The sequence below is a fragment of the Staurois parvus genome, unplaced genomic scaffold (genome assembly GCF_062004578.1).
Source record: "Staurois parvus isolate SC_StPar_1 unplaced genomic scaffold, SC_StPar_1.0 ptg000544l, whole genome shotgun sequence".
Classification (NCBI taxonomy): Eukaryota; Metazoa; Chordata; class Amphibia; order Anura; family Ranidae; genus Staurois; species Staurois parvus.
Window position 1 is genome coordinate 10,675,318 of NW_028318340.1, and position 27,697 is coordinate 10,703,014.

General features: G+C 42.2%; 1 protein-coding gene across 1 annotated transcript; it reads right to left on the reverse strand.

Annotated features, from left to right (window-relative positions):
* Positions 1-757: 757 nt before the first annotated feature.
* Positions 758-22,022, reverse strand: MEDAG (mesenteric estrogen dependent adipogenesis). Its single transcript, XM_089690895.1, has 5 exons — positions 21,588-22,022; positions 14,680-14,786; positions 11,687-11,799; positions 8,204-8,495; positions 758-4,342 (listed from the first exon to the last, which is right to left on the reverse strand). The coding sequence occupies exons 1-5, from the start codon at positions 21,887-21,889 to the stop codon at positions 4,266-4,268; spliced, it is 891 nt and encodes a 296-aa protein (XP_089547021.1). The 5' UTR covers positions 21,890-22,022; the 3' UTR covers positions 758-4,265.
* Between the last annotated feature and the right edge of the window lie 5,675 nt (positions 22,023-27,697).

Below are 27,697 nucleotides of genomic sequence, written 5' to 3' on the forward strand. Positions count from 1 at the left end.
AAGCGTGCATCTGTGGAAGTGGGTGGTAGTGATCTGCTGGATGGAGGGAAGGACAGCCACAGGTGTGTGCTAATGAGGTCAGCTGATGAAATCCTTCCTGTGCGTTACTGGTTTTTCTGTCCTAAATCTACATACCAGCAAGTGATGAAGCTTTCAAATAAATACGGCAAGGGCTAAGGTAAGGCCTTGTTCTCAAAATCAAAAAGAGCTTTTATTTTTCTGCAACCCAAGTACATTAATAGTATATTGGTATAGGGCAGGGGTAGGCAACCTTTGGCTCTCTAGCTGTTGTGGAACTACATTTCCCATGAGGCATTGCAAAGATGACAAAACTGGCAGTTACAGCTATGACTTGCAGAGGCATGATGGAACTTGTAGTCCTGCGGCTCTCAGGTTGCCTACCCCTGGTATAGGGGAACTTGAATTTAGAAAAATAAAAAAAGTGAACATAGCCTTTAATGTATGGCCTGCTTTAGAGGTAGCTCTTCTTTTCCGGAAAAAAAACAAAAAACGTTTGCCTAGAATTTCACTAGACAAGATCTCTGCTCTTTCAGATCAGTTTTCATTGACGGTAACTTGTGTTTACAGTGGCCTTACAGTACAGGGCCTGTCACCATTTAAAATATTTTAGTGAAGGGGACATGCAATTATTTTTTTTAAGTAGATTTAGTTTATATGTGAACAATACAAAGTTGTGTCTGGACAGAGAAGTACAGCAAAATGTTACACCAACAATTAATCATTTGGAAAAACAAAGTTATCCGTGCTGATAACATATGCTTTAATACTTTAAAAAAGTTATTTACAGGTAATAAGACAGAAATTACATTTAAATAAAGAATCGAAAATTGCAATGCATGCTGTAAAGTATTACAAATAGGAGAAACAAAAAACATTTCCAACAATGACTACCTTAACTGTTAAGTACCACATCTCCTTAGAACAGAAGGTATTGAGGACCCTATCACACGACTGGATATGCAGCAAAACAGAATTTTTTTTCACATGTCTATTTGTTCTATCATTAGACATGGTTAGGGAAGAAAGAGGAGGAAAAAAAAAGGATAAACAAATGCACAAAAATGCATGATACCTGCATTTTTGGAGCTTACAATTTATTTCAATTTAACCAATTAATAAATGCACCGAATGCACTCAGATTACTATTTGAAATACAATTTCATGCAGTACAGAGTGTGAATGGGCCCTTGCACTTCTAACACAAAGTGGTTTTAGATAATGGGGGTAAAGTTAGGCACAAGTGTTTAGTACAGGGCTTTTAGTTCCTTTTGACCCCTTAACCAAATCTTGATTGGTTAGCATCTGGCTTTTTGATGGAGACGGTTCTGCTTTGGAGGCCAAAGCCCCTGTAAAAATGCAATACTCTATATATAAAAAAAAAAAAAAAATGTCTGGAGTTGGTAGAATCGTGGTGGCAATCATGGCCTCCAGTTGGGGCTCTCTACCAGATTCACAGAGGCAGAGATGTCTGTAGACAAAGATTCATAAAACTGCCTCCAACAAGGATCCCAGCTCTTCGTCTTCCTCCTTCTTAAATATCAAGCCAAGCCGAATGGAACAGGATAGGAGCTGAAGAATTGTGTATGTGTCCATGCACATGTTTATAGTAAGTTTATATGTATCTATGTATGTACATACGTATATTTGTTGTAGTGCATCTATATGAATTATGACACAATTACACATGGGTGTAACAAAATCACTTTCTTCTTGTGACTAATAATAATGTTCTTTAAAAGCACGTCTACATTTTAGCCCCACACGCAGAAACTAAGATATTTGTACACACCTGTCTTTGCTTAACACAAAAAAAAAAAAAAATCTGGTTCTGCCTGTCGAGGGGAAAAAAAACAAAAAAAACAAAAACACATTACATTTTAAATACAGCAGCTGACTTCTATTGATCAGCCACAATTATATACATTTAGATTGTGCATGACAAACAAATCTACTCATTAATCCAAGTTTATAGACCAATGTATACTAAAGTACTTAAAGGATATTTAAATAACAGCCTTTGCTGTCTGGTTAGGAGGCTGGCCAAGTATGTGAAGTACTGCATAGATAGGTGTAAAGCACCAACAGTAGACAAAGACCAAATATATTTTTTAGTCTAGCAGTATTAAAAGGCACTTACACAAAATAGCCTTCAGCATAGTAGACAATGGGGTTGACTTACTAAAACTGGAGAGTGCAAAATCGGGTGCAGCTCTCCATATAAACCAGTCAGCTTCGGGGTTTTTTCAAAGTTTTAAGAATATGTAAACCCACTATTTCCTATTCCTGATATGTACATGATGTACCATGTACTTGCATAAAGAAAAAAAAAAAAAAAAAAAAAGGTATCCTGTGCTCTTTGTATTGCTCGCTTTGTTGCTTTGTGTGAAATAACTGGTGTTCCTGCCAGTCCCTTTGCTCTCGTGCCTAGTGTGGTCAATTTTTAATAGGAAAGCAAAGTGTGGTCAGTTCTCTACATCTGCTGGGAAGTGTGTTTGTTCTCCTCCAATGATCAGACTTCTGCTGACATGCTTCCCCTGCACTGGGAAGATCAATGTACTGCTATTTCTTCTCCCCCAGCTCCTATGCAGGTGAGAACAGAGGGTATGTGATCACTTAGAAAGTGTGGAGAGGGAGGGGAATGATAAGATGATATTTAAAAAATAATAAAATAAATTATATTATATAATTTTTTTTAAATATATTTCTACACAAATGTTTTGCCTTTCATGTCTATTTTAAACTGGATAGGTTGTTTTACAAGGTGAGGGTTTACATATACTTTAATTAAACAAGCTGATGTTAGCAACTGATTGACTACCATTCACAGCCACACCAGATTTTTGCACTCTCCAGTTTTAGTAAATCAACCCCTAAGTGTTAACATTTATTGGGACACTGAAGCGAACTGATATCACATTTCAGTCATTTTATCCTGTGGGAGAAGCTGACTGCAATCACTGGACTGGATTTACAAGTGTAGTACTTTGATGTGAATCCATGGTTAGTGACTGTTGGTGTGAAATGTGTCCTCAGGAGCCACAGATCCAATGAGGAAATGAGAGGTATGTATGCACAGCCTTCTTTTGCAGGATCCCATTTTACAGAAACGTTTCCCTGCAACCAAGTTACTTTAAAATGTCCAACAGGGCTTTTTTTTTTTTTCTTAAGCACAACATTCATGTATGCTCCCTGGTGCATGTGCAGGAATTTGTAAAAATGTCACAGCAAAGAGTCCTCAAACAGGAAAAACAAGATCTGACTGCCATCACTCAGTCATATGCCAAATGAGCTGTCAGCCAAGCTGATCTGATGTACAAGGGGGACCCAAGCATGAAGAAGATAATCTAATACAAATCTGCAGCTTCAAGATGATATTTGCCAGCTATTTAACCATAGCTTACAAGTAACAAATTCAATGAACTTGAATGTTTACAATAAGAATTGGGAATGCGGCCAAGGATGAAGCTACTAGGAGTAAACAGAAGTTAATATGCAAAAAAACAAGGGCAAATATTGGTAAGCTGAACTCCAGACTGACAATGACAAAAATGCAGATCTGTATTCAGGAGTACATTAAATGCATTTTAATGCAATTAGCGCAAGTAGCTAAATTGACTTTTCATCAGCCCCTTGCAGCTTACTATACAGCAAACCTCGGAAGGATACCAGCAAACATAGTACGCTGTTAGGAGGAGAGAGCAGGGTGACAGATGAGCTCATCACCATGCTCATCATAAATGTGAACATTTTCCATTGAAAAGCAAGAAGGTAAAAATGTAGATGGTACCTAGTATCAGCTCCTCTCGTTAAGGTAATACCTGCTAGGGTCTAGACTAAAACTGTGTTGATTTATTGTAAGCATACTTCCAGTTAAACATTTTTTCCTATACTACTGGAATAATATTTCATTTCACTCACACAAAACTATAGCATTTGCTGGAACCTAGCACAGCAGTGTAGAAAATATTATTCTGCAGCCGTAGTCCGCCATATCAGAAGTGCTGGCCTGTAACGTCCAATGTGCACCAAGGGCACTTTATCATAAGGCACAAGAACAGACCTTATACTGGTTCAGGCATGAAGCCTTTGTACCAAAAGGGTACAAAAAAAAAAAAAGGCTTTATCCAGCCTTTTCCGTCATTCCAAAAGAAACTTGACAAGTTAACTTCCGAAATTCCCTTTTTATGTAGTTCAAATTTTTAAGTATGGATGTAATGTAAAGTCTTTCTTTGGCTGGTTTTGCTTCATGGACTGAATGGCAGGACTGGTTCAGTATCCCTGACAACCTCCTCAGGTGGAAATGGATCTTCCATGATTACATCTAAAAAAAAAAAAAAAAAAGTATATATATATTAAAAAAAAAATCTACTTTCAGTAGGTTGCTTTTAAAACATATTACCCCTTATGTTTTCTGTTTACACACAACAGTTTATACACATTATAGATCAGCTGTGGCTAAGTATATGTAGGTTACAGAACTTACCCAATAACCAAAGTTTAAACATTAGTGTACACCGATCAGCCATAATACTATAACCAATGAGAGGCAAAGTGAATAACATTGATTATCTTGTAACAAGTACATCCTGAAAGTAAGTAGCAAGTGTACATGATGTACCTTAAGTTGATGTGTTGAAAGCAAAAACAAAAAAAATAGCAAATGTAAGGATGTGAGCAACTCTGATAAGGGCCAAATTATAAAGGCTAGATGACTGGGTCAAAGTAACTCCAAAACTGTGGCTCTTATGGGATGTTCCCAGTTTGTAGTGGTCAGAACCTACCAGAAGAGGTCCAAGAAATGAGAACCAGAGACAGGGTCATGTGTAGCCATAGGTCACTGATGCACATGGGAAGCAAAGGCTGGTCTGCATAGTCCGATCCAATACAAGAGCTACGGTAGCTTGAATTGCTGAAAGAGGTAAAGCTAATTCCAATAGAAAGGTGTTCGTACACACTGCAACACAGTATATTGCATTTGGGGCTGTGCAGCCACAGACCGGTCAGAGTGACCATGTTGACCCATGTCTACAGCCAAAAGGGCCTACAATAGACACAGGAACATCAGAACTGGACCACGGAGCAATGAAAGAAGGTGGTCTGGTTTAATGAATTAAAGAATGGTTTGAGGAACACAAGTTATATGCCGACTCCAAATTCTCCAGATTTCAATCCAATCAAGCTTTTGAGGATGTGCTGGAAAAGAAAGTCTGATCCATGGAGGCCACACCTCACAACTTACAGGACTTAAAGGATCCTCTATTGACAAGAGGTCTAGTGGAGTCTATGCCTCAATGGGTTATGGTGGGTGGTCATCATGTCGTGGCTGATCAGTGTATATTTAAGGTGTAATGTCTAGACCTTTACATACATACAGACAAACACAGTATATAAAACTGCAAATGCAGAAATAATAGAAAATCTGGAACATATTCTGACTTTGTATGTTTCTTTGAGAAAATCTCAGAAATTCTCTTTTCATGTAGTTTAAAGATGCATGTTAATAGCCTTTTCACCTTTCGCCCTAATTAAAGCGGAGTTCTGGCTGATTAAAACATAAAAAGTCAGCAGCTACAGAAACTGTAGCTGCTGACTTGTAAAATACAAATACTTTCAGCTTCACAGCCAGGTTCCTGCTGCGCTTTGTGAATGGTCCCGTAGTCTTCTGGGACCTGTCACGTGTCCCAGAAGACTACGGGGAGGGAGGATGGAGGACAATTTCTGCTTCCGATAGCCTTAGGTGATCGCAGCGAAAGTGGGAGCGGGTACCTGTCAGATTCGGGTACTCGCTCCCCTAAGTTGGCAAAAACGGGCAGCGGGAAAGAATGCATTAAAGCAAAACTTCCCCTTTTGGGTTGAGCTCCGCTTTAAGGAGCATTTATGCTGTCCTTTAACATTTGTGAAACTTAAATGGAAACCTTGTCAACTAAATATTGGCTCTCACTGACCAGTAGGAAGATGGCACGCAAGCTACAAACACTACCAGAAGCCCCAGAGATTCCTATAAGGATACCATAGGTACACACAGACCTCTAGATACCAAGTGCTTTATACCTAACCTGGTTGCTGATGCTTACTCTGCTTCCATCCACCTACATACATTACTATTGGATAATAGGGCCATCCACCACAATGAGGGGCCAGTGTCTAGGCAGTGGTGGCAGAAGTTTAGTAGAATCCGCTACCTGTTCCAGCTCAGATTTGAATTCAAGGATACCTGCTTCTGTCTTATTATTATAATGTATTAATTTGCTACAAGAGGATTCCACACCTACACTATATTATAAAGTTTACGGAGTGCATGTGTATGACTGATGCCAATTATGTGGCGATCATTCATTTTGCTGAAGGGCACAAAGGAGCTCAGCAACAAAAGTAAACTCTGGGGGCCCTCATCTGATGAGGTTGAAAAAATAGAAATACAACAGCTTTCAATTAGTGGCTGTTGTGGGGCCAAACAGTTCACTATGCCATTGTAGCATGTACAGGTCAGTAGATGTGAGCATGTAGAGGAGCAGAAGATGGCAAACTGTTCTGCAAAACCCAGTCCTAACGTATTTTGGAAAGATAACAATCATTTATAACCATCCAAACCATGGTTTTAGACTTGGAGGAGATTAAAGATTTGATATAGTTACATTTTGCATGACTACCCCTGAATCTTTGGAAAAGGTGACAAATGAAAGCAGATCAAGAAATATCAACCAGCCCGTAGTCACGTGCAGGGCACAGGAGCAACACAGGGCCAAGAGATGTAAACAAAGTACATAGCATGGTCCAGGCATCTGAAACACTTGAAACTGTGTTGGAGGCAAAAAAGGTTCTACAATGGCCACTGCTCTCATAATAAGAAAACTCAAGGGGCATGGGTGGTGAAGAGGTGAGCAAATTATCTATCACCTATGGTAACCTACATTTTCTCCAATTAATTTTTTCTTACCCAAAAGTGGTCAGTCTAACCTATAAGCCAACACGCCATTTTACTTTGCATGTGCTATAAGGAAGCCTTAGCTGCAGTTCTTCCCTTCACACAAAAGCCTTGTGTACTACATCAGGGATGTTGGATTCCTATCGCCCGACGCTAGGGACATGTAGTTTTTTTCTACCTTTAGCCCTGCTGTGGGCAAGCAGCGGGCTCACCTGTCAGGTGGAAGCATTCGGTGGCAGCACTGCCACTGATTGCTTCCACACAGTGCCAGCTTCTCCGTCAATTGCGATACACATGTCACATATCACCGCGCACGCGAGAATGAGAGCAATAATTCTAGCACCAGACCACCTCCGTAACGCTAACCTGGTGACCTACAAGGAGCTTTAAATGTGTCAACCTATAGAAAATATAGGGTACTGAGGTTCGTCGCATTTCACGTGCGCGCACAAATTTAAGGTTTCTATTTACTCGATGCAACCTCATCTTTTATATTTTCCAAAAAAATAGAGTAATGTATTGTTTTTTTGTGCCCTAAAATTAACTTGTATTTTTTACTAAAATTTTGCGCTAAAATCATGTGACATAAAAAATTGGAACTACCACTATTTTATTCTTTCTAGGGTATCTGCTTTCAAAAAATATATAATGTTTGGGAGTTTTATGTAGTCTTCAGGCTTAAAATGATTTTTTAAACGTGCGCAAAAAATATAAAACCGTCTCTGGCAGCAAAAGGGATAAAGTATAAGCCCTGACCCACCCTTTCCTGACGAGCAGCCAATCGTTCATCACACTGCAAGGTGTCTCTCCTCGCTGCTATTCCCTGGGTGTGGTGCTGGAGACAGGCAGGGAGGGGAGGAGGAGATAAACCGTGCAAAGTTAAAAACATTACACGTTTAAGTCGCCATGAAGTACCTTTTGTTTTTAAAAGCCCCAGACGTTCCTAAAATCACCTCCAATTTAAATACGGTTTTGGTTAAAAAAAAAATATTTTGATCTGGACAAGTAGATTGTCATGAGGGATAAGTAGATTGGGACACCGATTTAGTCCCTTGGACAAGTAGTTTTTTTAAAAATGTCCACACCCCTGTACCAGGCCATCATAGAAGAGAAGATGACTGCTGGATGTTGCAGAAGAGGATTGGACAACTAGCCCCATTTTCTTTTAGAAGCAACGAGGAAACATGAACTCAGTGAAAATACTCTAATCGGACCCTTTCCATATTCACAGAAAAAAGTCTTCCTGTGAGGGCTTACCAAGAGAATAAATACTGGGCCTTCGGTCATGGTCAAAGCTGTTGCCTAATTTGATCAGCGGGCAGGTCATTTTCGACAGGAAAGCTCTCACTTTCTCTTTCTTCTCATGGTTGGTGCAAAACAAGTTCAGAATCTTCCCATTCACATCACGGTTCTTTTTGCTCATGCCCAGTAAGTAGAACACATCAACAAACACGTCCAGCTTGAATGTGAAGGAAAAGTTCAGGTTGTCTTCAGTCAACTCAAAGTTTTGCCTTTCCAGGTAGTCTTTTACCAAACGGTGGAAATTAAACTGAAAACCAGAAAAAAAATTAAAAAGATTAAAATCAATTATTGCTGTTCTACTCACAATAACTACAAAATAATGATAGAGAGGTCTGTTACAGCCAAATACCCAGGGTAGTTTCAGTTGGCAAGTGCATTGTGTCTTATAGATTTCAAAATATATAAGATTTTGTGTTTAGGAATTCACATTTAGGACTGCTGCTATATAGGTATCTTATATATATAGTTAAATTATTTCACATATATGTTAATTAATTTTTTCCTAAGCGCAACAGTACCCCCTTTTTTCTTTCAAACATAAGTGCATTGTGTCAGCTTACATGTTACCTTTTGAGGCTATTCTATAAATGTCTATACAGAATACAATGAAAGTGCAAGCATGGAAAGGTGAAAGTTGTATCTAACATTACTTTAGGTTTAAGCCCAACTCTGGGAATTAAAAAAAAAAACAAAAAAACAAAGACACAAACAAACACACAAAACACAATCTCTCTCTGGGGACACACTTTACAAACTCGGATCCATCCTGTAAGCCGTGTAGAAAGAAGGGGGAGAACAGCACGGATTTTTAATCCTTGGACTGCTACACCGGTTCCGTGAGAATGGATTCATCACTCATGGAGGTAAGTACAGCAGGGACTGAAGGGGTGGGGAGTGCGTACAATATTAGTTCACTATTCCATTTTTTCCTCACAGGGTGAACATACACTTTAAATCCAATAAAATTCCTTTACGCAAAAGTAATGCTTTGTGCTAATGCAGATGAGTTTTTGAGCCCCACGGTTTAAATGGGCCCTAAAAAGAGTGAAGCTTGGTCTTGAGAAAAAAAAAAGAAAAAAAAAGGATGGACAGAAGGAAGGAATAAACATTGCTAAAATGCCACTTTGCTCTGCCAAGGTTTTGTAGAACTCCTACACAAGCAGAAAAAAAAAAAAAAATTTATAAATCAGTAAAGACCTTGATAGTAAGGAAAAGTGAATAACCTTCTTGATGCAATGAATCACATTTTTGAGGGGGTCACACTGTTACAACTTGAATGTCACGTAAGACATCTGGACGAACAAGCTGTATATGACATTATTAAACTGCCACTTGCGTCAAGCATGAGTCTCTAACTACACTAAAGTGCCCAGATTAGTCATGTCATAAGAGCTTCATATAGACTGCACAAAATGTAGGTGCCACAGTGTGCAGATTGACGTGTTCTGACAGTCTGAGTACATTAGGCAATGCTGGGAATATGTAGCTGACCTTATTAGGTAAGTGCAAGCTTGACGTATTATGAAAAAGTGTAAAACGAAGCCAAATGTCACAGCACTAAACACTTAAAACAGGCGGTGTTCACTTCAATCAACAAATCATGTGCTAGGAAGAAAAAAAAAAAAAAAAAAGTTTGGGGATGATTATTAGGTAGGTAGGTGTGTGCATCTGTGTGTATATTTTTTCCCAATTTATTGCTGAACCCAAATGAATGTAGTTATCTAATCATTAAACAATAAGTGCACTTGTAGTTTGTTGGGAGGCAGAAAGGTTAAAAGAAATTTTTTAAAAAAATTACTAAAGGCTTTGGAAGGTGGGTGTTGAATCCTCATGCACACTTGATGTTTTTACAGCGGCTGTTTTTGGCTTTTAATGTTTTTTTCTACAGCTAGTAAACTCACCAGCAGGTTATCCTATGTGTCCATACACACAAACTGTAATCAACTTTTTTTGGTTGGAAAAAAAAACAAAAAACACAGAACTAGTGGGGGGGGGGGGGGGGGGGGGGTTGCTGAAAAACACGGCAAAAGGCGGTAAAACGCCGCATACCAGTGTTTTTGGACTTTTTTTGACCAAAAAAAAAATAAACTTTTTATTTTGGTAAAAAGAAAAAAAAAAAACAAAAAAACACAAAATGCGAAAAAACTGCACTAAACGCTAATGCAAAAAAGACTTTACACAGCTAACATTACCAGCATCATCAAAAATGTCAAGTGTGCATGAGGGCTGAGAAAGTGCATTTATGATTTTTGCCACTTTGCCCTGGCCTAAATGATCTTATCCATCCCCTCCATAGATGTATCAGATAGCCGCGGACTCCATTGTTTGCTTACATCCAGTCATATCACAGGCTTGGGGTGGGAGGTGACCTAGCTGTTGTTTCTGATCAGCAATAGAGAAAAGGAAAGTCACCAACTTGGCATTACTCTCGCACAGGACTGTAGAACTCTCAGAGCTGGATAAACAGGGGTATAAAGCACTCAGTAAAAAAAATAGAGCATATATTATATATGCATTTCAAATGCATATGTGACAGTTTGTATCAGATGGATTATGATTAATAAAAATATATATATATATATTTTTTTTTTTCTAGACTTTCCAGGAAATTTAGCTATATGTGCAATTTCTACAAGATTATATCATTTTAGAGCAGCCTATGACTGTACAAAAATGGTAAAACCTACTCTGCCTGCAAAATAAAAAAATGGAAGCAAAAATTCCACCTACATATAGAGCCCTAAGTGCTGGTTCACATATATGCAGATAGGATGAGGTTTGAATCGCATCCAGTCTGCAAGACGTGAAATAAAATTGCTTTCTATGGTGCCTGTTCACATATGTCGAGTGCACTGGCGTTGCGGATTCAGTGCGGTTTAAAAAAGTCATGTATGATTTTGAGCAGTGTCGTCAGGTTCAGGTGTGGATTACAGGCTATTGACTGCTATGGGAACCGTTTCTAAACCGCATATGTGTGAACAGGATAAAATCCTGTCCTGAACCTGACATGAACCACTGAACAACTACTGTATCAATTAGCTGTAAAACTTGAGTTTCAATCCGCAGCGCACATGTGTGACTCAGCTCTCAATTTGGCTTCTTCAAAATGTGAAGTCACATACAGGTCATGAAAACTAAGCATGCACTATACCAGTTGAACACGTACATGTCACATGCCTACATGAGGGTGAAATTAACAAAGTTTTTTTTTTTCTTTTTTAAATCACTAGGATTTCCAGCACTTTGGGTATAACCCGCTATCAATGACCCAGAGACCCTGCACCTGGATACGTAATAAAAGGGTTTCATGCATCCCAGTGAAAGTATTTGTAACATGTAGCTTGGCAGATATATAGGGCTCTGTGTTTTTGGGCAACGTAGACAAAACCAAAAAGGGAGAAGAGCACCAATAATCTCTGCATGTGTTTAATATCTCACCTGTAAAAAGTAGTTTTCTCCCATAACGGAGGAGATGATCTCATTCATACCACCCTCTATTCTGGCCTTCATCTGTGGATGCCGGGTGTTCACAATGAATGCAAATGTTTTAGCTGAAAATGTCAAAATATTATTCTTACAAAAAAATCATGTCTAGTTCTACATAACTTATAATTACTTAACATATTGTTAAAAAAAAAAAAAAAAAAAAAAACCACACAGACTACTTTGTTCAACCCAAAAAAGCAGCAACAGCTTTGGAAAGAGTGGCTAGAAAGAAAATCATTGGCAGCATTTCTACAAATATGAAAAGAGACGTAAGCAGACCTTTATGAAGATAGCCAGCCTCTGCCTAGTACTGAAAGTGACCAGTCAGCTCACAACCAAAAAATTGCAATGAAACTGCAAGGGAAGGACTCATGCTCTGCCCGCGCCTGGGAAGGACTCCTGCTCTGCCGGGTTGTATCTTCTACCTACCAATTGTTCCTGGCTCCCATCAATCTCTTTGGCATTCAACACCACAGACGTTTTGGAGGCCTGTGTCCCTTGCCCAGCATGTGATGGGGAACGCAGACACTCCTAAAAAGGTATCAAATACAGAAGACACTAGCACAGGCTGCAGTGCCGGAACAGAGGGAAGGTAGGAGAGACTGTCTGTCAAGGTAGGGAGTATAAGAGTTCTAGTTTTGCAGGTCACTTTCATCTTCATTTTTTTTGTAGTCCACCAGGATCACTTAAAGTATCAGTGTTTGGCAAACTTGGTCTAAAATGAGCTTACAAAGCATTAGGTCTATTAGAGGTAGGCTGTAGCAAACAATTATGTACCAAATTCAGCATAAAGGATAGTGAGTGCTCTTATAAATACAGCAGCTAGAACACTTCAGGCAACCACAATGCCTCTAAAATATCAATATAACCATAAAACATCAGAGTGCAGCGCTTAGACAAGTAAATATGTGATTAACAATAGCAGAGAGTCAATAAGGCATCCACAGTGTTTCACTGGAGTAATGCAAACTTCCACGGCCTTTACTCCCTCAAATAACAGAAATGCGCACTCACCAGAAACGCATGGGTTATGCGCATGTATGATCAAGCATCCCAGGTGATAGGAACATCAAAGGTTATGTGGAGCTAACATCCCCACAGAGAAAGCACTTTGCCACCCTGAGGGGAGTTTTGTGTGAAGCACCTGGCTGACCTTAAGGGGACCCCTGGACCTGACTAAAGAGTCTGTGATGACCCACCATGAGGGAAATGCCTGCTGCCTAACCTTTGATGTTCCTATCACCTGGGATGCTTGATCATACATGCGCATAACCCATGCGTTTCTGGTGAGTGCGCATTTCTGTTATTTGAGGGAGTAAAGGCCGTGGAAGTTCGCATTACTCCAGTGAAACACTGTGGATGCCTTATTGACTCTCTGCTATTGTTAATCACATATTTACTTTTCTAAGCGCTGCACTCTGATGTTTTATGGTTATATTATGTACCAAACACTGATTCAAGAATATTACTACTAGTGCTACCTTCCCGTGCCACGTAGGTAAATCTACTGGAAAAGTAAAGACTCAACAGCACCAGACTTAGAAATGTATCCATGCATGGTTAACAACGTCCTTCCCAAATATAAGGAAAGTGTACCTGAGCATCATACCTACAAAAATGGCCAAATTTTGAAGGCTGGGTTGGGGTGGAGAGAATAGTAAAGAAAGATGTATGCATGTCTATGGTATTAGGAAAGATAACCATCACTACGGTCATTGTTATGGTGGTTAAACTGATGTAAATGTGAAAGCCCAACACCAGGAACCTTGAAAATCCTCTCTTGCAGTAGGGCTGTGCTCATACTGCAAGGATTAACTGCTTGTTGAATGTATAGGAGAGTAATGCAGTTTTACTTATCCGATCCTCTGCTCCCCCAGCAGACGGTGCTCCTCATACTCTGGTAGTGGACTGACTATCAGTGTTCTTGTGTCCAATGAAGGGCTATGCACCCTGAATCAGTTGTGATGTCAGGACCTTAAACCGTTGGTGTATGGGGAGAAGATGCTGTAGGGACTGGTCTAGCAGCTTGGAGGATCAGATATGTAAATCTATTCTTCTGTGCCTAGACCTAAAGAGTTAATCCTTGCAGTATGGGCATAAGTCTCCTAAAATTCAGTTTTAAAATATAGATAAAAATCCTTAAAAAAATATAGGATGTAGGTTAATATCAGCGTAAAAAATATGTAATTAAACAGGAATGAAGAAAGTGATCACAACATTGATCAAAACATAATTCTTGTTTAAATTGTATTTATTTGTTTTTTAAATAAAAAAGGTGAAACCTGATTGGTTGCTATTTGTGCAATCAACTGGTCTACAGCCCTGATATTGGCCGGCTTTGAAGAAAGCTACAAAGTGGTCAGGGATAGATTCCAACTCATTGTACTAGCTGGAGTACTTTATGGGAATCTGAATTCCATTATCCATCCCCTAATGACAAGGTGGGACTTAACATGTACTTTATCTTGCAGGTAGGAAAATGATTACCAATGAACACTAAAAAGTGAAAATGTCAAAATGTTTACTTGCTTATACTGGTGATTGCCTTGCTTTCCCACCCAAAAAAAAAAATAAATAAATAAAATAAAGTGACATATGACTAGGCATTCAAGTATGTACAGTATAACATATTAGAATGACATAATACTGAACATGACATGAGACTATCTTGTGCTATTATACATATGGAACATTTCTGCTTTTATTTAAAACCAGTCGGCTTTGTTCTTCACAACAACTATTACGTGTAACCAGTTTTCTCTGAAATGTGAAGAGCACAGTAAATCCAGCAGTCTGATTGGTGGAGGGCTTAGAACGTTCTGTCCTTTCAGTGCAGCTTACAAACCTGAAGCTTTTTATAACAGCATGACAATCAGAACTTGGTTTTCTGAATCACCAAAAATGTCTTAATGTTCCATCAATACAGACAGGGCTTGTCACCATACCTGAGTCAGACTTGACCTTTCGCACGTTGAAGAAAAACAGCATGGGTTTTGCAAGGATTGTTTCTCTGTAATCTTTGTAATCAATGTGGCTCTTCAGCGTGACTTTCCTACAAAGATATTCAAAAATAAAATATTACCATGTGCTAAGCATGCCATAGATGCACTGATAATCACAAGCATGAGACCTAAGGCATGACACAATGTGGCTGCACACATACAGAGATTCTTCTAAACAATAAGTAAGCCCAACATTTCATATTCCTGATATGTGCCTGCTGTACCATGTACTTGTATGAAAAATGATCCTGTTCTCTTTGTATTGCTTCCTTTCTTTGTGTGAAAGCCCGTGTTCCCGCCAGTCCCTCTGCTTTCCTATTAAAAACTGACCACACTAGACATGAAAGCACATCATGGCTAGTTTTCTAGCTGTGCTGGGAACTCAGTGTGCTCTCCTCTAATGATCAGACTTTGTCTGACATACACTCCTGCACAGCCATTCACTGGGAAGATCAGTGTGCAGCCGTTTCTCCTCCCTAAGCTCCTTATGCAGCTGAGAACAGGGAGTAATTTACTCCCGCTCACCCAATTAATTAAAGCGGAGCTCCACCCAAAAGGGGAAGTTCAGCTTCAAGGACAGCTCCCCCGCTCCCCATTAAGGATTGGCACCTTTGGGGGGGGGGAGCGGGTACTTGAATTTGACAGGTACCCGTTCCCACTTCCGGACCAATTGCCCTAGGTGACTGGAAGGTGTCCTCCCTCCCTCACTGTAGACTTTTGGGACACGTGACAGGTCCCAGAAGGCTACAGGACCATTCATGAAGTGCAGCGCTACTCGCACATGTGCAGTGGGTACCCGGCTGTGAAGCCGCAAGCTGTCAGAGCCAGCTGTCCACACTGAAGATGCCAGCCTCCTGGAATACAGGACGGCTGGTGAAATGGGCTGCAGGGGACACACCGCGGGACCGAGGGACAGGTAAGTGGCTGTTTTTTAAAAGTCAGCAGCTACAGTTTTTGTAGCTGCTGACTTATTTTTCGACAGGGTGAGTGGAACTCCGCTTTACATTAAATAAATGAACAACTTAAAAAGTTATCCACAACTCCTGCCCCCAGTTACATCACTAACCTATTTTAAAAAAACAAACAAAACCTAAATCATTCTCTTCGTTCCTCCCAAGACCTTCTGCTCTATCTCCCTTGTCACCTCTTCCCATGCTGACCTCCAGGACATCTCCCGAGCCTCTCCCATCCACTGGAACTCCCCATTTCCTACTCTGTCCACTTTTAGACAAACCTTGACAACACTTTTTCAGAGAGGCCTATCCAGCCTCCACCTAACAATTATACTTTTATTTTCTCCATCATCTCATCCCCCACAATTATAATATAGATTGTAAGCTCTAACGACCAGGGCCCTCTGATTCCTCCTGTATTGAGTTGTATTGCATTTGTTCTCCTAGATTGTAAGCTCGAAAGAGAAGGGCCCTTGACCCCCTCGTGTATTGTATTGTTACTGTATCGTCTCATGTTCTGTCCCCCACTATAATGTACAGCGCTGAGCAAACCTTTTAGCGCTATATAAATACTGTATAATAATAATAATACTGTCTGTCTTTATGTTGTTGTAAAGCGCTGCAAAAAAACTGTTGGCACTATATAAATCCTGTAGAATAACAACATTTTCAAACAAGATCCTGATTTCCAGTTAAAGTGAAGTTCTATAAAAGAAAATTGTAGACACACTGGAAATGTGTCATATATTCCAGCGTCCAATTCTCTTATTTATTTTACATGACTTCATCCGGAAGTCTTCTGCAAACTATGATGTCTAAAATGAACGGCAGCCAGTAAGGAAGGGGCTGACATCAAAGGACCAAACTCTGTAAATGAGCACCATAAGAAATCCCATCATTTGTTATAAACCTGCCTGTCAATGTATACTACTTTTTATTGTCCGGATATTTAGGCATAGATTCCACAACCGGAAAAATTGTCATGCGATCACCAGTGGTCAGCCGTCCAAAAGACATGACAAGACGGGCTGTATCCTGACCACAGAGACAGAAATGACATCACCCTGAGAGACACACCAAACTTCCCACAGAAGCTGAAGGAACATTTGGGACACATTTTGGCTAATGATAGCAATGATCACCGAAGCTGAACTCCAGGATAGGCAAATATCTAAATATAAGAGGCATGTGTATTCTTACTTTGGTGTGTCCTTATCCAGATCTGTGCAGTAATCCAGCGTGAAATTTGCCACTGTATAAAGACCAGTCACTTCTCTCTCCCTCTCCTTGAGCAAGGTGACTGGTCTTGTCTCCGCCCCCTCCTGTCATTTCCCGCAGGCAGCCTGTATTGGGTGGAGCCTGATGGGCCCCTCCCACAGCCCTGCCCAGTCTAGGTACAGCACAGCGATGATGTCACTACCACTTTTACAAGGTAATACCTGGCTTTTTAAAGGCATTTAATGCACACAAAGTGGATTTATGTACTTTAAATCTGACCTCTGGGCATGTAAATTTTTTAATTTGTGGCTATTGAGGAATATATTTAAAGTGATAAGTCCTCCTTTGAGTCTCATCAACATGGAACTAGAGGATTCAATAGCAGTTAGTCACATGCAACTAGATTTGTTCTATAAAGTTGAAGACGTTTCTTCAGTTCTAATTCATTACAGACAGCTTTTTACTACCCCCTTTTTAAGCTGCAAAGGCGGTCGGATGGGGATGTGCACATGCCGCAGCAAAAAATTATAGCCCCGTCCCATTCGGTGAAGGTACCATTCGAATGCCCCACAACTGTCCTACAATTACATTTAATGCATGCGGTTCTGGTGCAACATTTAGGGCCGGTCCGCACCATGCCCACACATGAATCGCACAGGAATGCGCTGTGCATTCCTGATTGGACTGATTCACATGCAGTTCTGTGCTGTGCAATTTCAGCTCATTCATTTTGAATGGGGAAAAAAAAAAAAAAAAAAAAAAAAAAAAAATCGCACCACACCAAAAGCAATGCATACACTACAACCGGATGACATGGTACATAAGTACCATGCAATCCGGTCTGGGGAAAATAGACTGCATTTGTGTTTGGGATGTCGTTAACTTTGTATTGAAGCCTGCTGCAGATCGCAAAGAGTGCGTTTTGCATGCGGTGTGTAACGCACAGTGCGTTCCTGTGTGATTCATGTGCGGGCATGATGTGAAGCGGCCCTGAAAGGTTAAAAACAGGCGATGAGGAGGTGACATACCACCTCCTCAATACCTGTCAAATGCGATGGATTATTTGTCAGTGAAGGACAGCAATATGTCTAAACTAAGGCTGGCCATACCCTAGTAAAAGAAAAAAAAATTTTTTTTTTTTTTTTACAAGCTTTTGTTCATTTTTAATCCTAGTTTGTCAGGTTGGATCATCTGTGTCCTTTTTTTTTTTACTGCAGTAATGAGAAATTTTGAAGGAGCAGGATGGAAATGTTTCAAAATAACCAAACCATGTATGTTTTTCTTTCAAAAAATTGCATTCATTCCAAAATCAAATATTTCAAAGTACATTCAAATGATATTCAACTCATTGAATGTGCTGAGACTTCATACGATTGTTTACATGAATGTTCCTTCAGAAACCTACTTTACTCTTTCCTTCATGCTGGGATCACAGAGGGGCAGCACAGTGGCTAAATGGTTAGCACTTCCGCCTGGCAGTACTAGGGTCGTTGGTTTGAATCCCAACCACGGCACCACCTGCATGGAGTTTGCATGTTCTCCCTGTGCCTGCGTGGGTTTCCTCTGGGTACTCCGATTTCCTCCCACACTCCAAAGACATGCTGGTAAGTTAATTGGATCCTGCCTAAATTGGCCCTAGTATGTGTATGTATGAATGTAAGTTAGGGACCTTATATTGTACAGCCCTTGAGGGTTAGGGACTGATGTGAATGTACAATATATATGTAAAGCGCTGTGTAAATTGATGGCGCTATACAAGTACCCATAATAAATAAAAATAATATAACTTGGAACTCGAATGGATTTTTAAACTCCAGTCACACTTTGTGATTTGGAGTAGCGGCCAGAATCGCCACGTTTCTAAATTGCGTGGCAAGTGCAGGAACACATACTTTGCACATTTGGGTGCCATTATTCGTCCATGGTACCCCAAACATGATGTGATTTTATCACAGCAAGCTAGGCCTTTAACAATCATTTGAAGCTTGTTGCCCATTGACAAACGTGTATAGGGTTGCCCATTCTGCCCTATGCGACATGCAGAGTCACATGAAAATTGAGCTGTCCAAATTGCATCTCATTCCCGCTGCGCGAATAATGTGAACAGAACCTTAGAAAATAAAGTGCAGCAACAAGCAGTGGCTTTGTGTCGGGTAACGAACAGCAACAGGCGTTCACTTTTGGGCTGAGATGAGGATACAGGTGTTTGCTAGAAGTATCTGTATATCATAAAAGACAATTATATTGAGATTACATCACAGCCCAAGCTCAGGCACTGCCCAAATTTACTACTTGTATTCGTGTTACCAGTGGACCTTTAACTTAAAGAGTAACTCCACTTTTGGTGAAAAAAAAATAAGAAAAAAAATATTCCGCTCTGGGTGATCAATGTACATTGCAAGTAGGCCAAGTAGGTTATAAAACTTGGCTGCAGATTCCTACCTTTTGTTTTTCTGAAGAAGTAGTTGTTTGTTTGCCTGTGTCCATGTGCAGAGTGAAATCTATATGGGGGGTGGTTTCATAATTAACTATCAGCTTCTTCACCTGTGGGGCTCTAATGAGGAGAGTGGCAGGGTCTGCATCCCTTTAGATGTGATTTCCCTTTGGAAGTATCTCATCAACAATTACATTTTTGTTACAGGGGATGTCCAAAATCTAACTTGTATCTTGGTGCAGACTTCTGGGAAAATCAGTAAGCCAATCACACAAGCAGGAAATGACATATCTGGGGGGTGTTCTCTACACCATCATCTTGTACAGAACACCTCCAGGTAGCCATATTGCATTTTACAGAAAGTTACAGTGCTGCCGACTGAAAAGGAAAAGTGTTTTTAATAGCATTCAACTATAGTATAACATGTCTCAAAGTTGTACACTACATTTTTTTTTAAATGTGCTATTTTTTCCCCACAAAAGTGGAGTTACCCTTTAAAGTAGTATTTAAGCCAGGATGATTTCCATCATATGGAATTATGCCCCCTCCCCCTTTAAATTAAACCTTTTTAGGCTACATTGACACTAGCAGCTGTCACTGCCGCACCTACGAAAACCGCAAGTGTCAACGCGCCCAAAGAAATAGAATGAATGTCTTGGCAACATAAATTGGAACCTTCCCAGACAAAAGAATGCGGACCTGCTACTCAGAGCTTACTCGGTGCTTTCCCTGAATAAACAGTTCAACTCTTCCGCAAATTTGAAGGTTTTTTCTAGATAAAGGAGCTCATCCTCCATACCTTAGACAAGCCTTTTTCAACCGGGGTGCCTTGATGTTTCTGCAGGGGTGCCTTGGAAAAATGTCTAAAATTTCTCAAAACCTGTATACAAGCCAGTGGGTGGAACAAGCCTGCCTTTTAGTTACACAAAGCCACGGGTTTTCATTGTGCACCATTATGACCTTCTAGGCACCGGCGTCCTGACAACCAATGACATCAGTTGATAAAGGAGGATGTCAGTTGCCTGCACAGCATCCTAGTTTAACCCTCCCCTGCCCCTCTCCATCAGTGCTGGGGTCACATTAGATCAGTGATGAAAAAAAAAAAAAAAAAACTTAGAGAGAAGAGAAACATTGGAATACTAGTCAGTACCAGTGTGCAAAAGTGTATTTGCTTTGGAAGAATAAATCACCTCTAATGTTGACTGTCCTACATGTGTGGATGTTGTTGCATTAAAAACAAACTATTAGAAAGTTTTTTTTTTACATTTTAGAATGGGGTGCCTCAAGACTGTCCATCATTTTAGAGGGTGCCATGAAATTGTCCATTTTAAAGGGTGCCTTGACTGAAAAAAGGTTGAGAAACACTGCCTTAGGCTTCACGTACACGAGCCTACCCTGACCGCCAGTCAAAAGGTTCCTATCCTGAATGTGATTCTTCCATGTACAGGAGAGGGACGTTTAACCTCACCTAAAACGCGGCAGCTCCTAAAGTCTGCTAAAAGCCTATGTGTACATGGACACATAGGCTTTTATGGAGTTGAGTTTAGGAGCTTTGGCAAAAAAATGCCTAACGCTCCTAAACTTGAGCCTGAGTTTAGGAGATGCTCATGTACATGAAGCCTAAGAAGCTTATGGGATTCCTGCTTTACTTCAGGAAAAAAACATCACTAGGAGAATTTTGTTATGAACTCCTGACTACCACCCCCAACAGTAATCTGGATTGACTAAAGGAGTAGAGCATTTTCACTCTGCAAAGTAACTTTTCACCTTAGTGAATGAGGCAAAAAACTGTTACGTCACTCATCCAATCCGGTCTAAGCTGAAAACTTTTTTTTTTTTTTTTTTTTTTTTTTTTTTACACATTTTTCTAGCATGTGATTGGAAATTTCCCCAAACATCTTGCCACCTCATTTACGAAGATAAGCGAGAATCTTTATTTTGACCTGGTGATCCAGCCAGCAAGTCTGTTATTTTTAAACTTTCTTTAACAGAGCAGGCTGTCCAGAGAAAGTAGCAGTTACCATTTACCACTGACAGGAGTGATTAGCTTTTTTTCATTTTTGTAAACTCTTTCTCCCATAGCTGGAGTTGAACTTCAATTTGTTAATCAAGTCCATCTAAAGCCAGGTACACTGAGCCCTCACGAAGCCCACCCAACGCAGAGCCCTCAAGAAAGCCCACCCAACGCAGAGCCCTCAAGAAGCCCACCCAGTCCCCCCAGCCTGACCACACAGAGCCCTCCTCACCTGTGGATGTAGTTGATGACTCTGCACTGCTGTCCGTCTATGACTGCGGCCCCGTCGCTGAGGACATTAAAGCCCCCTCTCTGGTTGTGGGAGGTGAGGACGCCGTTCTCCAGGTTCAGGTAGTTGGGTTGGAGATCCAGGAGAAGTCTGACCGGCAGTATGGCCATCTCGCAGTTGGCGGTGGTCATTGTAGCCACCACGTCAGAGCTGATGGAGGTCATACTCTGGAGAGAGAAGATACTGGCCAGCCGATCCGACCGGCCCATCTCGGTGGGATGTGATACAGCCATAGCAGCGGTCATAGTATACGGCCGGCTCCGCACTGACACTCTGTACCTTCCGTACAAGGATACAACACCGCCCGATCCGATCACCGACAACAACCTGGAATGCCTAGCGCCGATCACTGACAGCTAACCTCCCGGACAGAGGGGCGGAGAAAACAGGACCGCCCAGTGGGAGGAGGCCGTCCTAGAGGAGGAGGAGGATCAGGAGAGGAGGTAGCACTAGCAGAAAGGGTGGAGTAGAAGGCTGTCCTACTAGCAGGGCCGCCCTAGTGGGAGGAGTGGAGAGGAAGGCAGTCCTATTGGAAATGCCGGATGAGGGAAGACCGCCCTAGACGGAGGGGTGGAGCAGAAGGCCGTCCTTATTGGAAGAGGCGGTGGAGGAAGCCAGTCCCAGTAGGAGTGTCCTACCTGTTTTGTCCGCAGGGCCTTTTGTGAACAGGTGTCCTCAGGTGGAAGGGCACAGCCGGGGGGTGGAATGCGGGGCGGTGCCGGCCAGGAAAGGCACGTCTGAGCAGATATGTGGAAGAGCCGGTGTGCCCGGTGTGCCGGAGTTCCCGCCAATTACTGACGATTACTGGAGTTATTGCCCGAGACCAGCGCGCTGAACTGTCCATCAATGACCGGCTCGGGGAGGAATCAACCAAAAACCTTCATAGGTCCCCTCGTCTTCTCTCTGTAACACTCTGCCTATGGCCGCCCCCCCCCATTCACATCAGAGCCCCCCCTTCACATCAGAGCAGGGGCGGACTGACCATTTGGAAACTCGGTCACTGCCCGAGGGCCCGGGGTCAGTAGGGGGCCCCATGAGATGCCCCTGGTACCTTTTTCATAGGCTTTTTTGAGTTTGGGCAAGGACACAGGGGCCCCATAATCCCCTATTGCCCGGGGGCCCATGAGTTGTCAGTCCGCCCCTGCATCAGAGTCTTCTCTTTCACATTAGAAGTCCCTCCTTTCACATTAGTAGCCCTCTTAACACATCAGAGTCCCCCCTTTCACATTAGAAGTCCCTATAATCACATCAGAGTCTCCTGTTTCTCAGAAGTCCACCCATCACATCAGAGCCCCCCTTTCACATCAGAATCCCCCTTGCACATTAGAAGTCCCTTTAAACACATCAGATTTCCCTTTCTCAGAAGTCCACCCATTATATCAGAGTCAACCCTTGCACATTAGAAGTCCACCCATCACATCAGAGTCCCCCCCCCTTTTTTTCACATCAGAGTCTCCCATTTCACATTAGAAGTCCCTCCTTTAACATTAGTAGCCCTCTTATCACATCAGAGTCCTCCCTTTCACATAAGAAGTCCCCCCCCCATCACATCAGAGTCTCCCCTTTCACATTAACAGTTTCTCCCATCACACCAAAGCCCCCCTTTCACATTAGAAGTGCCTTTAATCACATCAGAGTCTCCTCTTTCTCAGAAGTCCACCCATCATATCAGAGTCTCCTCTTTCACATTAGAAGTCCCTCCTTTCACATTAGTAGCCCTCTTCTCACATCAGAGTCCCCCCTTTCACATTAGAAGTGCCCCCCATCACACCAGAGTCCTCCCTTTCACATTAGAAGTCCCTTTAATCACATCAGAGTCTCCCCTTTCTCAGAAGTCCACCCATCACATCAGAGTCCCCCCTTTCACATCAGAATCCCCCTTTAACATTAGAAATCCCTCCCACCACATCAGAGCCCCCCCTCCCCCTTCACATTAGATGTCCTCACCATCAGCCCTTTCATATTAGAATTCCTCCTTTTGCATAAATACTCCTCTCACGTCAGGGTCCCCCTCTTCACTTTGCAGCCCCCCTCCTCCTATCACATCACAGTTCCCATCCCTTCACATCAGAGCCTCCCCCATCATATAAGACCCCCTTTAATTTTAGGAGTCCCACCCCCCATCACATCAAAGTCCCCCCTTTCACATCAGTTTTCCCCTTTCACATTAAAAGTCCTCCTCTTCCAATTAGAGCCCCCCTTTACAGCCCCAATTCCAAAAAAGTTGGTACACTGTGTAAATTCTAAATACAAACTGCAATGATTTGCAACTCTCATAAACCCGTATTTTATATATTTCAGTAGAAAAATGAAAACCTATCCAGTGTTCAAACCGAGAAAATGGACCATTTTAAGAAAAAATAAGGTCATTTTGAAATTGAGGGCAGTTACACATCTCAAAAAAGCTGGGACAGGGCAACAAAAAGCCGGGACAGGGCAACAAAAAGCCGGGACAGGGCAACAAAAAGCCGGGACAGGGCAACAAAAAGCCGGGACAGGGCAACAAAAAGCCGGGACAGGGCAACAAAAAGCTGGGACAAGGCAACAAAGAGCTGGGACAGGGCAACAAAAAGCTGGCAAAGTAAGTGCTACAAAGGAGCTGAAAGAACAAGTTGTCACTAATTAGGTTAATAGACAGGAGGTCAGTAACATGATTGGGTATAAAAAGAGCATCTTAGAGAGTCAGAGTGTCTCAGAAGTAACAATACAGTGCCTTGAAAAAGTATTCATATCGATGTTACAGGCAGCGTAACGTTCTCCAGACCCTTTCATGTCTGTCACATGTGCTCAGGGTGAACCTGCTCTCATCTGTGAAAAGCACAGGGCGCCAGTGGCGGACTTACCATTTCTGGTGTTCAATGGTAAATGCCAATCAAGCTCTATGGTGCTGGGCAGTGAGCACAGGGCCCACTAGAGGACGTCGGGCCTCAGGCCACCCCCATGAAGTCTGTTTCTGATTGGTCAGAGACATTCACACCAGTGGCCTGCTGGAGGTCATTTTGTAAGGATCTGGCAGTTCTCATCCTGTTCCTCCTTGCACAAAGGAGCAGATACCAGTCCAGCTGATGGGTTAAGGACGTTCTACGGCCCTGTCCAGCTCTCCTAGAGTAACTGCCTGTCTCCTGGAATCTCCTCCATGCTCTTGAGCCTGTGCTGGGAGACACAGCAAACCTTCTGGCAATGACACGTATTGATGTGTAAACAAGCAGTAGATTAGTTATGAACTCAATCAAGATTGGTGGGGTTTTTTGTACTATTGGTGATATAAATCAGAGGTTGGTAGTCAAAGCACATGAACAACTCTTTTAACCATTTGCCTACCGGGCACTTATACCCCCTTCCTTACCAGGCCAATTTTCAGCTTTCAGCACTGTCTCACTTTGAATTACAATTGCACGGTCATGCAACATTAAACCCATATGACATTTTTATCATTTTGTTCTCACAAATAGAGCTTTCTTTTGGTGGTATTTACTTTCCGCTGGGTGTTTTACTTTTTGCGCTATAAACAAAAAAATAGCAAAAAAAAAAAAGTTTCTTTGTTTCTATTATAAAATTTTGCAAACAGGTAATTTTTCTCCTTCACTGATGTGCGTTGATGAGGCGGCACTGATGGGCACTGATAGGCAGCACTGATGGGCACTGATAGGCAGCACTGATGGGCACTGATAGGTGGCACTGATAGCACTAATGAGGTGGCATGGATAGGTGGCACTGATGAGTTGGCACTCATGATGGGTGCTGATAGGCGGCACTGACTGGTGCAACTGCTGGGCACTGACTGATGGCACTGCTGGGCACTGATTGGCAGCACTGCTGGGCACAGGTGGGCGGCACTGCTGGGCACTTGTGGGTGGCACTGCTGGGCACCGATCATCGTGGGCACTGATCACCAGTGCCAATCCCTGCTCTGACAACTGACAGTTCTCGGCAGTTCTTTCCTCACGCTCTGACAGCGTGAGGAAAGTGCAGCCGAGAAGCGGCAATTGCATTTCCCTGTGATCAGCGTGTCATTGGACACGGCTGATTATGTGATAAAAGGCCGCTGTGATTGGCCTTTTACCACATCACGTGATCATCTGTGTCCGTCCATAGGACACAGTAATCACGGAGATCGCCGGGGGCATGCAGGAGAGCGCGTTCTGGGAGGACATCAAACAAACTCATGGGTAAAACATGAAATTTCCATAAGAGAAAAGAGACAGTCCATACATATGTGATGAACAGAAGATCCCTCAGGAGTAAAAGAGTTCAGAGTAGTAAAACAAGGGCAGGGTATAGCTGATGATGGTACTTGGCATCAAGACAAATCCCACTAGGAGAGCAGAGTGTGGGTGTAGCCATCCTGACTGGTTTTGTTGGGACGTCCGGCTGCCTCAGAGGTAGGCTCAGATTTGTTTGCTAAAAAAGCTAAAAAAAAAACCCCAAACTTTTTAAGAGCGTTTTAGTAGCATTTGGTAGCGTTTAGCATTTTTGTGCTGGAAAAACACTCTACAAAACTCAAACTCTACTCTGCTCCTAGAAGCTGAAGCTCACAAAACGCAAATAGCCTAAAGTAGTGTGCATGGACACATAGGATAACACTATCTAGCTTCTAGGGGCAGAAAAATGCTAATAACAGCTTCTAGGAGCTTAGAAAAATGCTAGTGTGCATGGAGCCTAATAATGGTTGAATATATCTGATACCATTGGGGTAGGTGCAGCAAATTTACTTATTTTCAGCTTCGGTTGTGGGAACACATTTTTTGTTTGCAGCCACCTTTTATGTTTTTTATTTATTTCATTTTAATTTATTTATCATACTCGGTAACACAGGCATTCCACAATAAGGTAGCGCAGGATTGTCAATTTACATAGTCTTACACTGTGCACCCTTCCTCCTTTTTTTTTTTTTTTTTTTTTTTTTTTGGCTGAGCTCCAGAGTGCTTGTCTCACATTGAGGAGGTCTTTCAGTTTCCTCGCTGGTTTGGGATCTGGAGCTTGAACATTTCTTAGAGACTTGGGTGGCATGAAATCGCCAATCCTGGGTCCTAGTTTTAGACACGAGACACACTGATTGTGTAGGTGTGTACTGGGCTTCTTGTAGAGTCAGGACTAGGATTCTGGGCACCATCCTCCAAAAGGAGTCCATGACGTTACAAGAAATTAACCCAGAATCATGTCTGCATGGTGCAGCTGAAAAAGTGTAGGCTGTGAGAAAGCGGAGTCCAAGCAGCTGTGTGCAGTAGTGTATTTAGATTTTGTACTGCCCTAGGCAACACAAACATTTTGCCCCCCCCCCATGAGAGAGCGAGAGAGTTCAATAAGTATGTGTATTATATGATTCTCTCCCTTTCTTTCTCTTCTCTCTCTTTCTCCCCCCTCTCTCTTTCTCTCTCCCTCCTCTCTCTCCCCTCCCCGTCTCCCCTCTCCCCCCTCTCTCCATCTCTCTCTCCTTCTCCCCCCCCCTTCTCTCCCTTTCTCCCTCTCTCTCTCTTTCTCCTAGTTTTTCTCCCCTTCTCTCTTTCTCCTTCTCTTGTCTCTCTTTCTCCTCTTCATCTCTCTTCTCTCTCTTCTCCCCCTCTCTCTCCCTCTCTTTCTCCCCCTCTCTCTCCCCTCTCTTTCTTTCTCCCTCTCTCTCTTTTTCTCTCTCCCTCTTCTCCTTCTCTTCTCTCTTTCTCCTCTTCTTTCTCTTTCTCCCTCTCCTCCTCTCCCCCCCCCCTCTCTCCACCCCCCTCTCTCCCCCTCTCTTCTCTCTCTTTCCCCCCTCCCCCTCTCTCCCTCTCTTTCTCCCTCTCTTTCTCTCTCTCCCTCTTCTCTTTTTCTCCTTCTCTTCTCTCTTTCTCCTTCTCTTCTCTCTCTTTCTCCCTCTCCTCCTTCTCTCCCCCGCTCTCCACCCCCCCCTCTCTCCCCCACCCCCCTCTCTCCCCTCTCTTCTCTCTCTCCCCCCTCTCTCTTCCTTTTCCCACCCTCGTTCTCACCCCCTCTCTCCCTCTCTCTTCCCTCCCCTCTCTCCCTCTCTCTCTTCCCCCTCTCCCCCTCTCTCTTTCTCTGTTACCCTTCTCTCTCCCCTC